Here is a 13124-nt window from a genome sequence, read left to right as displayed (position 1 = left end):
AATTGCTGTCAACCACTGAATATACTCCTTGCGTCTTATCATGATATGCAAAGAAATATGACCAGTATGTCAAGATGTATGGTAATGTATGAACTGTGGACTCTCAGTTTGCACACTGGCTTGGTAGTTATATGTGTAACAGTAATGTGCATTTATAGAGGATGTGCAGAAGGATGGATGAACGATCAATTTCTTGAACATGAATGTATACAGTACAGTTTTTATACTGTGTAGAATTGTACTTATTACTTAATTTGTCTTGCTCATAACATATAAATTTACATGTGCCTATAATAATGATACTATATAATGATTATATTACTTTTTTGTTTCTGAATAAATAATTACTACTCAATTAAGGTAATGACAGTGTTTGTTAATTCCTACCTTGCTCTACAAGTGGTAAACTCCATGACTTGATGTTTCTAATGTTCTCAATTCCATCTTGTCAGTTGTGAATTAGAGGAGGGCAGGAACATTTTCATTTGCGTCCTTAACAAATTGAGCAAACAATTCGTTTATGTTTACAGCATGTCCGAATGATTACTATGGTCCGAACTGTGGCTTCCAGTGTGGCAACTGTATGGATGGTGATGTTTGCATCAAGACAAATGGAACATGTCCTGAGGATGTGCAGCAGGGTGGATCAATGACACGTGTAATCAAGGTAAGGCACCCATGTGCATTGTATGAGATGTAAACACATGGAAACGTAATGTAGCGGACATGAACTATCGATTAGTATACTCACCTGATCACCTGATGTGATATCTGAAAGAACAGAGGAATAAACTTATGTATCCTCTGACAAAAACAAACACAAGTAAATGCGACTTGGTGATACCATGCTGGTTTTTTCAGTGTGTGAAGACGGGAAGTACGGAAGCGGTTGCACGTCAGAATGTGGTCACTGCAGGAACGGCACAGTATGTGACAAAACTAACGGAACCTGCGGGAGTGGATGTGATGGATGGTATTCAGGTGCTCGCTGCGAACGTATGTGCTTACGTGTATGAACTTGGAACAGGATAGTGTCTCTCAGATAAACACTGAATGTATTTAATTCATTTCGAGTAACAATCATAATAACTTTGAATCTAAATCTGGATACTGGAAACCCTATAATACCGATCGGGGGATTACAATCAAAGTTTACTGTTGCTTTCTACATTAAGACCGCCCTTATCGCAAAGTGTTAGTTATATATGACACAAATTTGAAAGTTTCAATTTGTTTGCCTTTTCTATACACAACATATTTTCTTTTCAAGAACACAATCACGATTTACCTACTGAAGCCTATCATAGTTTACTTTAAATATTTTGTTTCTCAAATCATCAACAACAGCGTAAGAAATTGAAAATACTGTCAGTTATAGTCTTCAGTGCATCTAATGAATACCACAAGCTTTTTCCATTCAAGTAACTGTAGTATGAATAATGACTTTGAAGGTCTGTCGCCTAACGATGATAAAGAAGACTCTATGGCTGGAATAATTGGAGGGACAGTTGCAGCTCTGTTGGTCATCGCCATCGTTATAATCGTCTTAGTTATCATCTTCAGGCGGAGGTATGAGCACTTCTACAGTTCGTGCCTTTACATTAATCTCTTTGTGAACCTGGATGGTGTTTCACGTCATATTGCCAATGTTTATGAAACCTTCGATATCTCGACCTAATGGCCATTTCTACAAGGTAGGTATTCTCAGTATTCAATTGTGTTCTTTTCTCTTATGTTAAAGGAGGGAAGCAAAACATGACAACGAGAGACTGCAGTCTACCCAAGATATGATTAACTTAAAAACCAGAATTGGTAAGTTCGGAGTGTTGTCGATTAAATTTAATACTGATACGGACGCAATAACCCGTATCCTAAGTGAATATATGCATGTAACCCTCGCATATTGGAAGCAAAATATAATGTGAATGGATACACGTATACATTTGGGTCATTTATAACTTTATCCTTTTTCAACATTAAATTGTACGCAGACTGAACTCATCGTTTTATCTCGAATTTAAAAGACAGCTGTATATTGCTGACGTGTGTTCTTCAAACAGATATTGTGTATTATTAACATAAAATGCAGTAAACACTCAGTCATATAATTTTGTATAAACCTTTGGAGAGATGTAGTTTGGTATTGCATGAAGAATGGCAAATGACAATCCTTTGTTCTGTTTGGTTTGCATAAACGGAATCATGAATTGTGAGAGAAGAAGGTTATTCAAAACTTTGTTAACGTTTTCAGACAAGGCAGCTAGACACAAACCCAGTTCAACACCAGCGACCAAGGACGATGAAGACGAAGACGCAACCCTATCTGTTGAAGCTGAAGTAGACGTAGATAACGACGCTTCCGCCACCTACTACAACTTTGTACCACCTCACATGACGCTGGACACTTTGCAGCAGTGTATAATTGAAAAGAAAACTAAGGCCACTTTTCCAATGGAACTTCAGGTTTGTTGAAACTATATACACATTCAGCTTGTACATTCCACTTGGGTTTAAAACAATGGGAACAACTTAGTGCTTAAAGTGGATCGACCTATGGCAATCAGACTAACAACTGCTACAGCTAGAAGAATCTCACAATTAATTTTCTTTCACATAATATGCTATAATTGGTCTCTGTGCAGTGTGAGTTATCCCACGCTTACCATTTCAAACAAATACAATGTGTCACACAATATTTAAACACAGATATTGCCTACAAGAGAATATCTGTGTCACGTATATCACAAATACATGCATGTCCATGACGCTCATGACTAAGCTCTGCTATATTACGACACAACATTGAACGAGAGATGAGAAGCTAAGGAACATGAGCAAGAATATCTTTACGACTTCCTCTTAAAAACGAACCTTGATTAAAATAGCCAATATTTGAAAGAAGGAGTGCATATGTTTACAACCATGTGTATCACTTCCCACGTGTCTTGTAGGCCATCCCATATGGAGCAAAACACCCACATGAAGTCGCCAAGCAGCCAGAAAACAAGATGAAGAACCGCTTCCTTGCCCTGTATGCATGTAAGCTGATAACTGCACATGAGACCGCAAATTAAGGCATACTGCTAATATGTGACAAATGTATAATTCTATAAATATGTATGCATTGAGCGTTACATTCAAATCAATGTTAAAGAGTAAACGATATTTGCCACCAAAACATACATTGGTCTGTATGCACTTTTGAGAGTTTTGTGATAATGAATAGAGATTATTAACAGAGTGTGTTTCCGTATCATTAATATCATATATAAGGAATAAATAATGTATTATGCGTATGAATAATTATTGGTACCCCAAGGTGAAGGTCGTTCATGACGGCGGCATATGGTTGTGCCTAGTCGCTAATACAGTGCAAACATAACTCATGCCTAAAATAAGATCTTTCTGTCTAGAAAGAACAACAGTGTGGTAGTGTTTCTATTTTCATTGCGGGTAATTAACTCATCAATATCAGTTTCTGATACCTGACAGAATCGATTCGTCGTCTTTTTTGTTGTGATTGGTAGATCGAAATCCTTGGTTGGTACCTTTCTTAGACGATAGCCAATCTAATCACTGGTGCCTCATAATCCGAACCTTCAATTTGAACGAAGTTCTCCGTTTCATGTTTTCCAAAGTCAATTACTGCAGTAAGGCTCCAGAACCTCTGTCATCAATTCTTACAGAATCACCAATTTTGAGAATGGGGCAGCCATGTTTGTTGCCAACTCTTCCACGCAATGTAAACTCGCGACGACGTCATCAATGAAATGTTAACGTTTTAGGATTTGCATGGCATGTATGGATTTTGAGAAAGTAATTCGTGGATTGACGTAATTTGCATTGTTGTCAGATTTTGATACCAAGTTTATCAGATTGCTTTTTGCACCGATAGCAGTCTCAATGAGATGATAAAATTTAATATCAATACTACTTCAAACCAAACTATTGATGTCGCTACACGCCACTACAGAAGGATTCATGTTGATTGTTATTTCTCCAGATGATGAATCGAGGGTAGTGTTGAAGATGGGGAGGACTACATCAATGCCAACTATATCTATGTAAGTAAACTTAGCAACAACAGAGAATAACCAATCTCTTCTAGTTTCATTAAACGTAAAAGGCAAAATCTTTATGAACTTTAGGGGTAACTGGAATTTTTTCTCGAAAGTGGAGCAACAGTCTCCCAAAGTAACATAAGTGTTACATATCATGGTGGTTCTGCCTCTTTAAGTCCAGAAAACAGTACCTAACTGAAATGACTTATGTAAATGTAACGTACATGTAATTCATGTGCCACTCGCAATGCTATATTGAGGCAGAGGTTCATGTAATGTATTTAGTATATGCAGACAAAGTGTACATGTATTTTATGCTATTCTTTAGGGTTACGATGATACTCAGAAGTACATAGCACAAAGGTACGTTGGATGTATTATTCTGTGATACAATACACGTGTGTTGAATGGGCCGGCCTGCCGTGTATGTGGTAACCACCCCTTTGTCTATTCTTTTCTTTGATTACTACAGCGTGTTTGTTTAAGAGAAACCATGTGCACCATGATTGTGTTTTCTGTTGAGTCAACATTCAAAACAAATACCTTACATTTGATGGATTGACTGAAACTGTTCAGGCAATCAGTCTAACTAGAACTCTATTTTTTTAGTCATTTGTCCAAATGACCGGTTTTACAGATTGACTGTAATGTATATAAGAGAAATGACCTTCTTAGACCTAAAGAAAATATATTGACACCACAGGACCTAAACCGGGAACCATCACTGACTTCTGGCGGATGGTGTGGCAGAAGGACGTCACACAGATAGTCATGCTGACGAGGCTGATGGAGATGAACAAGGTAGGATGTGTTCTATGGTTCCTTTGACAATTTGGTGAATGATCTACATGTCTACATGCTGATAATGTGTGTCAACATATTCATGAACCCTGAAGTTGGTGATGTTTCCTTGCAAAAATATGAATTAATCCAGTTGTTTGGTTTTTCTGATTTTCTAGAAAAAGTGCAAAATATTGGCCTGATGCGACCACGACCGAAACCTACGGAAAATTCGCTAATAACGAGGATGTTACAAAAAGAGCTGATTACACAATTTCTACTTTCCTGGTGCAATGCTCTGTAAGTGCATGCAATTTGCGATGACTTCTTATTTTAGACTACTCCCATCCATTAACTTTTGTAACTCTTTAAACAAAACGTACGTTATTTGACGCAATTAACCCATCGCTTTTTGCGCGTACTTTGTACGTGTTTGAGGTCCCTCTGATAAGGAAGTTATTTAACCTTAACCTAATAATTTCTATTGATGGATGGATTTATTCATTGTAAGTCTGCTGTCTACAGGGTGTCGAGAAAACTCTGACGCACTATCACTTCACATCTTGGCCTGACCATGGTGTTCCTTCTGCTCCTGCCCTCGTCAACTTCTGGAGACTGGTCAAACAGGGGGACATGGGCTTGGGACCCATGGTAGTGCACTGCAGGTACCTTAGGAGTTGACAGATTACATATATAGGTTGGTTGTCTAACGCCCTACCCAGCACAGATGTAGACACACACTGAAAGTATGCTTTAGATGTGGTGGGAGCCATGGATGTTAACGCCGGAATGAGTGTCATAGTCGAGGGTCACATGGACACTTGACTGAATGTTTCAAATACACTTATTTTACTATTGTGAAAAGTTCTCCAAGTGCGTCAAGAACTTCATCGGTCAAACATAAATGGCATGATATTAGCATCACCTTTTCTGTTCACGTATACTCCAGTAAGTATTGTTTTATCTTTCAAGCGCTGGGTAGGCCGAACAGGAACGTTCATTGCCCTGACTACCTGATGGATGAAGCTGAGAGTGACAACAGGGTCAACGTGTACATGTGTGTGGCAAAATGAGACAGAACAGGATGAACATGGTCCAGACAGTGGTATGTGTATGATGTATCAATGTGGGTGTAAACAAATCACAATATATTACACACAGCAAAGATGAAACTGAAATGACATCCAGACCCGGTTAGTGCTAAACATGGATCAATGCGAACGTTCGGGCGTTCTGTTAAGTCTTTGGTCGTGATTAAGTTATATGGGTAATAAATGAACTGCTATACCTGCGGGTTACCGCTTGAGGCGGCGGGGTTGCATTTCCCAACATGACACTGTGAATCTCTGAGATTTCCTTTGGTAGGTATTGTAACCTCTATAACTACAAATAGACACTTCTTTTCAGTTATCCTCCATACATACATTACCTATCTGCATGCCGCATGAAGATACCGTCTCAGTGTTTCTGTGATGAGGAAATGTTAAGCGTTATTATACTCTGCTCAAATGACAACTCTGATCAACATATTGACGCAACACACTGACGTTCATCACTCATTTAGTAGTGTGTCGAGTTTATCCACTACTGCCGATATACTGACATGAACTACCATATATATATATAGTAATGACTGTTTAACCTGTCTGTTCAGGGTCAGTATGAGTTTGTCCATGATGTCGTCCTGAAGCACTCCACAGTCGGGGAACGCTCTACACTTTTGCCAGACTTCGACAAAACATTCGGCCTCGGAGAATCCTTTTCACCACCCAACAGCAGACCATGCTGAAAAAAGGAATTCAAGGTACATGTATTTTAACAGAAGGCCATATTAAATTAGGTCGACAAGCAAAAATTATTTCATGTATTTTAAACATTGCCCACCACGTAGTAGATTACAATTTTAGGTGTTCCAAGAGCAGGATAAAGTCCTTGTCGGAAACAGCAGGTCATGCTGTTGATACAAGTATTTCATTTGTTAGATCAAGTCCCAAAGGTCAACAGCAGGGTAGGCGGAAGAAACAATTCAAAGTATTTCAACAACTAGATCGTATTATGTTCCCTCAAGTAAACAGTAATATATAGTTCCTTGATTTCAGTTACTGAGAGAGCTATCATCTAGCCTTTCGAAAGAGACCACGTCACTTGCACTGCTTCCAAAGAACTCAGGAAAAAACAGGAGCTTGGATATTCTTCCCGGTACAAACTGTTTGTTCAAAGTCAAAGTACCAGATTTTAGTACACTGTATACTCTTCACGGGTAACATTTAACGAGTAAGATGAACGCAATCCGAGCAATCGTAAACGGAATGTTACATATTTTCTACATGGAAAAGACGTGACAAAATTAAATGAACCATCAAAACGTTATAATTCAACACATTTCGTGTAGCAATGTACATGATGCTCAGATCATGAAATTAACTCTCATCAGATTCTAGGTATTCAAACAAGGTAGACCAACAAGTATTCAAAGTCACAATTACCACTTATGCCGTGACAAATATATTTATAACATGATCTATTTAAGGAAATAATTCAAGGCCTTATCTGTGTACACACCTGTCCAGAAGCGAAATGACTACATCAACGGAGTATTTCTACCAGTGAGTCGATTATAACCATCAAGCTATGGAACAAAAACAGTTAAAGAATTGTATTTCAAAACGGTTTAGCTTTACATGTATATGTGAGCGGATGTTTTGTGAGGTAAATTTCAAAGTAACGTAACAAAACAGTCACAACATCCAAATATGATGATCATCAAACCATTGAGTTTACTCCAATCTCTTAGAGATGGAGGACATTGTCAATCCTTTGATACCAGTAACGAAAGTGTTATGTTTGTTTCAGTCAACTCTGCATCTGTCAAGCCTGATCGTCACCCAGACACCGCTACCAGACACTGTGGTGGACTTCTGAGACTTGTGTATGACCATGACTGTTTCACCATCGTCTGTCTAGATGACGCACAGGTAAATATTTGGTGCAATATCTTAGTTTATTATCAAGGTAACAGTCATATTTCAGCATCATGTTGACGGCTGGTGTCATTACCGCATTGGGAAATATTTTATCCATTCACTGACCGTTTCGCTGAACAAATGTACGTAACCAGACAAACGTTGTCTGATCGTCAGGTCGGTGCTTCTATAAAATAATATACATGACTGCAAGTCATCCCATAATCACTCGGGAGATTCAACTGTGCGTTGATTTTAGCTCTTCAGTGAGAATAATGAAATCTTTGGCTTTGTTACGACTGGCACGATTTGATAAATGAGAAACGATGATGTTCTTCCAATCGGAAAGATACACTTTACAAAATTTTGATTCATTGGGCTAGTAACATTCATATATATGCGAACATGGGTACGTAGGTATTATCTGATATAAACATCCCACTGTCTCTTCTATTTCGTTTTCTTCTATCATAAGGTCATTTAATATTTACACAAAGTATGTCCAAATTCCACATTGATTTTTAAGCAGGGAACGACTGGAAATGTACCCTGAAGAAAACAAAGTGCTGAAACAGGGACCATTCAATGTTGTGCAAGTGGAAGCGATTCAAACAGAGAATTCTACATGGAGAGGAAGATGACGCTTGCAATATGGCAAGGAGGTCTGTTAATACATATCATTTAATGCGCTATCAGAAAATGATATCACCAATGACAGAGGGGCTATTTGGTGGTTTTAGTCACAGTGTATCTGATACATCTCGCACTTATTCTCAGCATCTAATACAGAAGAAATATTATGATCGGTGGTCAGAAGATGAACCAACTTGATTTTGATTTTTTTTACATTTCGTTGACAGGTTTTCAAAAGCCATTGTGATAATATTGTTGATTTTCATTATTCCGATGAAGGTATTTTCCTGCGATCATTTTATGCAATCTTCCAACTTTACACGCGTTTTATGATTTCCTTCAAAGAAACAGAACAGCGAGAAGTTGGTCAGCTTGTTTTGCTTCCAAGCAATGGACATGCTGACCAACACCGAAGCCCTTCACGAGCTGGTCAGTAGAGTGGACAGGATCATCAGCTCTGCTGACCACAAGGTTCTGGTGCACTGTCAGTAAGTTTAATGTGTGTATTGTATGGGAATTAAGCTACATATAATTTACGCCTTCAAGCCATTTATGACACTTTACAACTGTATCATTTCTAGTTCATAATGTACAGTGATAACTTTCTGAGACATGTGCGTGACAACAGTATCTGTGTTGTGAGCGCAATCGTAGGATCAGTAAAGTATCCCGAAGCATTAACAAAGGTCAAATCACATAACGTCATGATATTGGCGCTGGGGAAGCAAAATCAAAATGGAAAGAGAAACAGAAAACTGGATTGCTTTACGCGCCCAAAATAGAATTGTCTAAGTGCAAGCCACATTTGTGTATAGCCACAACAATATCATATGGTTAATAATGATAAATTATATTGACACTGAACATCGAGCGAAGATAGGTCATCTTGATATATACAGTGGACCACCACCTAAACCGACATTTTTCACCGGTCTGGAGTCCAATGCATAATTGTTTAGAAAGCGGTGGAGAAGCCTACAGTCCGTTGGAGTCAGAAACGGACCGATGAATTGCAAATTTTATCATTGTACAAAATTGCCACATAAATATAAATAGTACACATGCTTATCATTTACGAATACCCAACAGCTTTCTTATATTTGAACATTTTCCGGACTCCACCAAAAAAGTTGTTTAAGAAACTATCATCATTGAAAACGCAAAAGTTGTTATCTGTCGCGGCGGGGTGAAACCGCAGAAACGGAACAGCCAGTCATGGTGGGGGACATCTCAAAATCCATTCCGGGAGACCTGTTGGTTCCTCGTCTGTCGCAGTGTCATAGTCACGACTTAAAGGGATGACAAGTGGTGCCACAGTTGCCTGTTGTAAGCCATCCCGAGACCAGTAACCTTGTTCAATGACGTTAGCTACCTTGTTGACACAGTTTTGCTAAGTTTCAGTCGTGATTTTGTTAAGGGATTCCTTAACCAAAACCTCTACGTCACGTAATCTAAAAGTTGTGTCTGATCTGGCAACATCTCCTTTGACAATACCCCATATCATTTCAATGGGGTTAAGGTCACAGTGATAGGGTGGAAGTCGCAGAATATCGTGACCCTTACTTTTTATGTAACTGTCAACTTTGTAGAAAGGTTCACCTTTGTGGGTTTTTATGATCTCATATAGCTGAGGCTTCGTTGCCTTTGATGGCCGTGCGATCTGAAATTTGTCGAGCCATGATATCATACCACCTTTTCGACTGTTCGATGTCGGGGCTTTACTGTCGGTGTACTCCACGCTGTAGTATGGGGCATTGTCCATTACGATAAAAGTCTTCTCTGGTAGAGCTGGTACCAACTTGTATTTAACCCAATCGAGGAAAACCGCACCATTTATCTCGGAATGGTAGTCTCTGTTATCTGTGGACTTTGCCCTGAATACCAAGTCGCAGTCTGGGAGAAAGCCTGTGCTGGAGCAACCAGCATGGAGAATGATTAGTCTCTCTCCTTTCCCTAGAGGCAGCTTTCTACGTGACCCCTTATCACCCCCATCGGGTACCCACTGACTGCTGGCAGTGTGCGAGTCATTGACCCAGGTCTCGTCCAAGTACACTGGCTCGAACCCTTCCTCGCGCTTCTTCTTTATAACCCTGAGAAAATTATTTCTCAAGCGAACGATATCAGGGCGTTCACAGAGTACTGACCTATTCTCCCCCGAAATTTTCCTTTAACGATACCCGAAAGAGTGTAAGAGTCGCCAGAGTGTGTACTTTGATACTCTGAGGTTATGTTCTTGCTTCAAATGCTTTTTAAAAACTTTCAGCGACATGTATTTGTTTTCAGAATAAAGCTTGTTGATAGACTGCCTTACAAGGTTCTTTTGAAAGTTGTCCAAATGTTATAATTTGTGTGATTTTGACACGACCCCTACCTGCTTCGCATCACCCTCACAATGTTTGTGTTCCAGAACATTTGTCAGTACCCTTGCTGATACTCCTAAAGCTTTTGCTGCCCGCTTACGAAATTTATTAATGGCATAAAATGCCCCCTTTCGGCTTCAGCACGGAAAAATCGTACACTTTAATCATCAACTGTTTCACGTCAGCATTCAACTTCATTTTTCATCAGGCATGTGTATCCCGTGCACGACGAGATAGTGGCTGTTCCGTTTCTGCGGTTTCACCCCGCCGCGACAGATAACAACTTTTGCGTTTTCAATGATGATAGTTTCTTAAACAACTTTTTTGGTGGAGTCCGGAAAATGTTCAAATATAAGAAAGCTGTTGGGTATTCGTAAATGATAAGCATGTGTACTATTTATATTTATGTGGCAATTTTGTACAATGATAAAATTTACAATTCATCGGTCCGTTTCTGACTCCAACGGACTGTAGTGGTTGAAGCGTCCGGGTTCGATTCCCCAAATGGGTATATTGTGTAGGCCCATTTCTGGCTTCCCCTGACTTGATATTGCTGAAATATTGTTAAAATCGCACTCACTAGTTGTTTTAAGGGTAATACCTTTGAATGAATGATTTAAGAATTTGTCTCTTTGGTTTTCAAACGATGGGATTATTCTGCGTTATGATGGCAGCCTTTTCATGACCCAACGGAGTGGCCTCAGTTGATTTTTTCAATGTTGATTTTCAATCCAGTGACGGTGCCGGAACGAGTGGTGTGTTCTGTAGCGTCCTGAACATCATCACCAGGCTGAAGTTGGACAGAACAGTGGACATCTTTCTCACCATTCGGGAACTACAGCGTACGACCCCAGTTCGTACAGACCCCTTGAGTAGCTACGTAATTTCTAACATGCTTCCGTGATTATGTAACTAGTTCAAATGGTGAAATAAAGTATTTTGTAACCGTTCACATTTCAAGGACAATAATAACCAAGTCACTTCTGACACGCTACTGTGAAATATGTAACTCGTGCGAGAGGTGTAACTTTGTAATTTGTAACCGTTCACATATCAAGGATAATAATAACGGTGTCACATATTACGCTCCACATCAGGTGAATTTCACATTGTCATGTAAATGTAAATGTGCTTTACTTCGATTCGGTGTTTGGGTTTATAGTCAATACTCTTTAGTTATTTTATTGCACAGTTCTTTGAATTATGCGCATCTGTTTCGGTGGTATATAGTGGGGATATTTAGCAATCTTGACTGACTAAATCAGTAATGGACGCGCCGCAGTTGGCTGTACATAGTTGGGTCACACCAGAAACCTATGGTCTCGGGTTCGAATCCCGGTTATGTTTCTAGGTTTGTCTGCACCATGTCCATCCTCGATTGACTTCAGATATTAACCTCGCTTATGCTACCCTGCTACCTCCTGCTCCTGCTCTGAATTATCCACCAAGATGCACCTTGCTTATTGCAAGCCACTGTTTCGTTGTCATAACGAGGAATTGCAATAAAGTTTCAACACTCATTTCACGAATGCATGTATGTAGCGTTTGAACAGCTTTCATTGTTCCTCAATTGGTTTTACTGTTGACGACTATCAGTTATCTTTGTCTATCTATCACTGTATATTATTTGCAGGATCAGTTCAAGCTGTGCTATAACATGGTTAAGGAATATAACCGTGCTTCCAACGTCTACGCCAATCTGTGATAAATGTGTGATAAAGGTTCTCCATATATAGAATCACACAGTACATGAACAGAAGATGAACTTACCTAGTCTTATTCACACTTTATTTCCTGTACTTAATTTGTCTATGTTTATGATTAAGTAAAGCTCTGAAGAGATTATGCATTTTTACCCATTACCCAACGTACAGTCAATAGAGATTTCTTTATCTCATACCTTGATACGCCCGTTCAGTTTTATCATGCACCTTTTTCTTTAATCGAAGCCACAAATGTATACTGATTGTCAACTAGGGTTGGGTATCGCCAAAATTTTCGTATTGCGATATATTATCGATTTTCATTATTAATTCCGGGATTATACAATTATCTTTTTGCTGATATTTGTTAACGACATAAGAAACTTACTTTACATACCTTTCAAGGAGTGGCCATGTTTGGAAATTCAGAGTTATCTATCTTTGGAAATATTCCTACACTAAATCTTTGAAGGGCATTTAGAAGTGGAATGCATAAGAAAAGCGAGATAACATGACGTTTCGGAGTGTATGCTTGCTCCTGACGAAGGGTAGACTGGTACCCCCCCACTTGGAATGAATGTATGATGAAGGAGCAAGCATACACTCCGAAAAGTCGTGTTGTCC

The 13124-nt window shown here is 39.1% G+C and overlaps 1 protein-coding gene and 1 long non-coding RNA gene across 2 annotated transcripts in view; both read left to right on the top strand.

Moving 5' to 3' along the window:
* Nucleotides 1-12515, top strand: part of LOC124261639 — a 139635-nt gene extending 127120 nt beyond the window's left edge. Inside the window, exon 30 of the mRNA XM_046695980.1 lies at nt 12431-12515. Within this exon, the coding sequence (XP_046551936.1) occupies nt 12431-12502 (72 nt within the window). The 3' untranslated portion in view covers nt 12503-12515. The remainder of the gene's footprint in view (nt 1-12430) is intronic.
* On the top strand, nt 4848-5897 carry LOC124261631. The gene is made up of 4 exons (XR_006894379.1): nt 4848-4862; nt 5021-5141; nt 5367-5506; nt 5814-5897. It is a non-coding gene; the product is annotated as an uncharacterized LOC124261631 (long non-coding RNA).
* Nucleotides 12516-13124: the final 609 nt, after the last annotated feature.

The sequence above is a fragment of the Haliotis rubra genome, unplaced genomic scaffold, assembly GCF_003918875.1.
Source record: "Haliotis rubra isolate DU_JTF1 unplaced genomic scaffold, ASM391887v1 Scf801, whole genome shotgun sequence".
NCBI classification, from domain to species: domain Eukaryota; kingdom Metazoa; phylum Mollusca; class Gastropoda; order Lepetellida; family Haliotidae; genus Haliotis; species Haliotis rubra.
The sequence above is the reverse complement of the archived record's forward strand: the minus strand, read 5'-3'. Positions and strand labels throughout refer to the sequence as shown.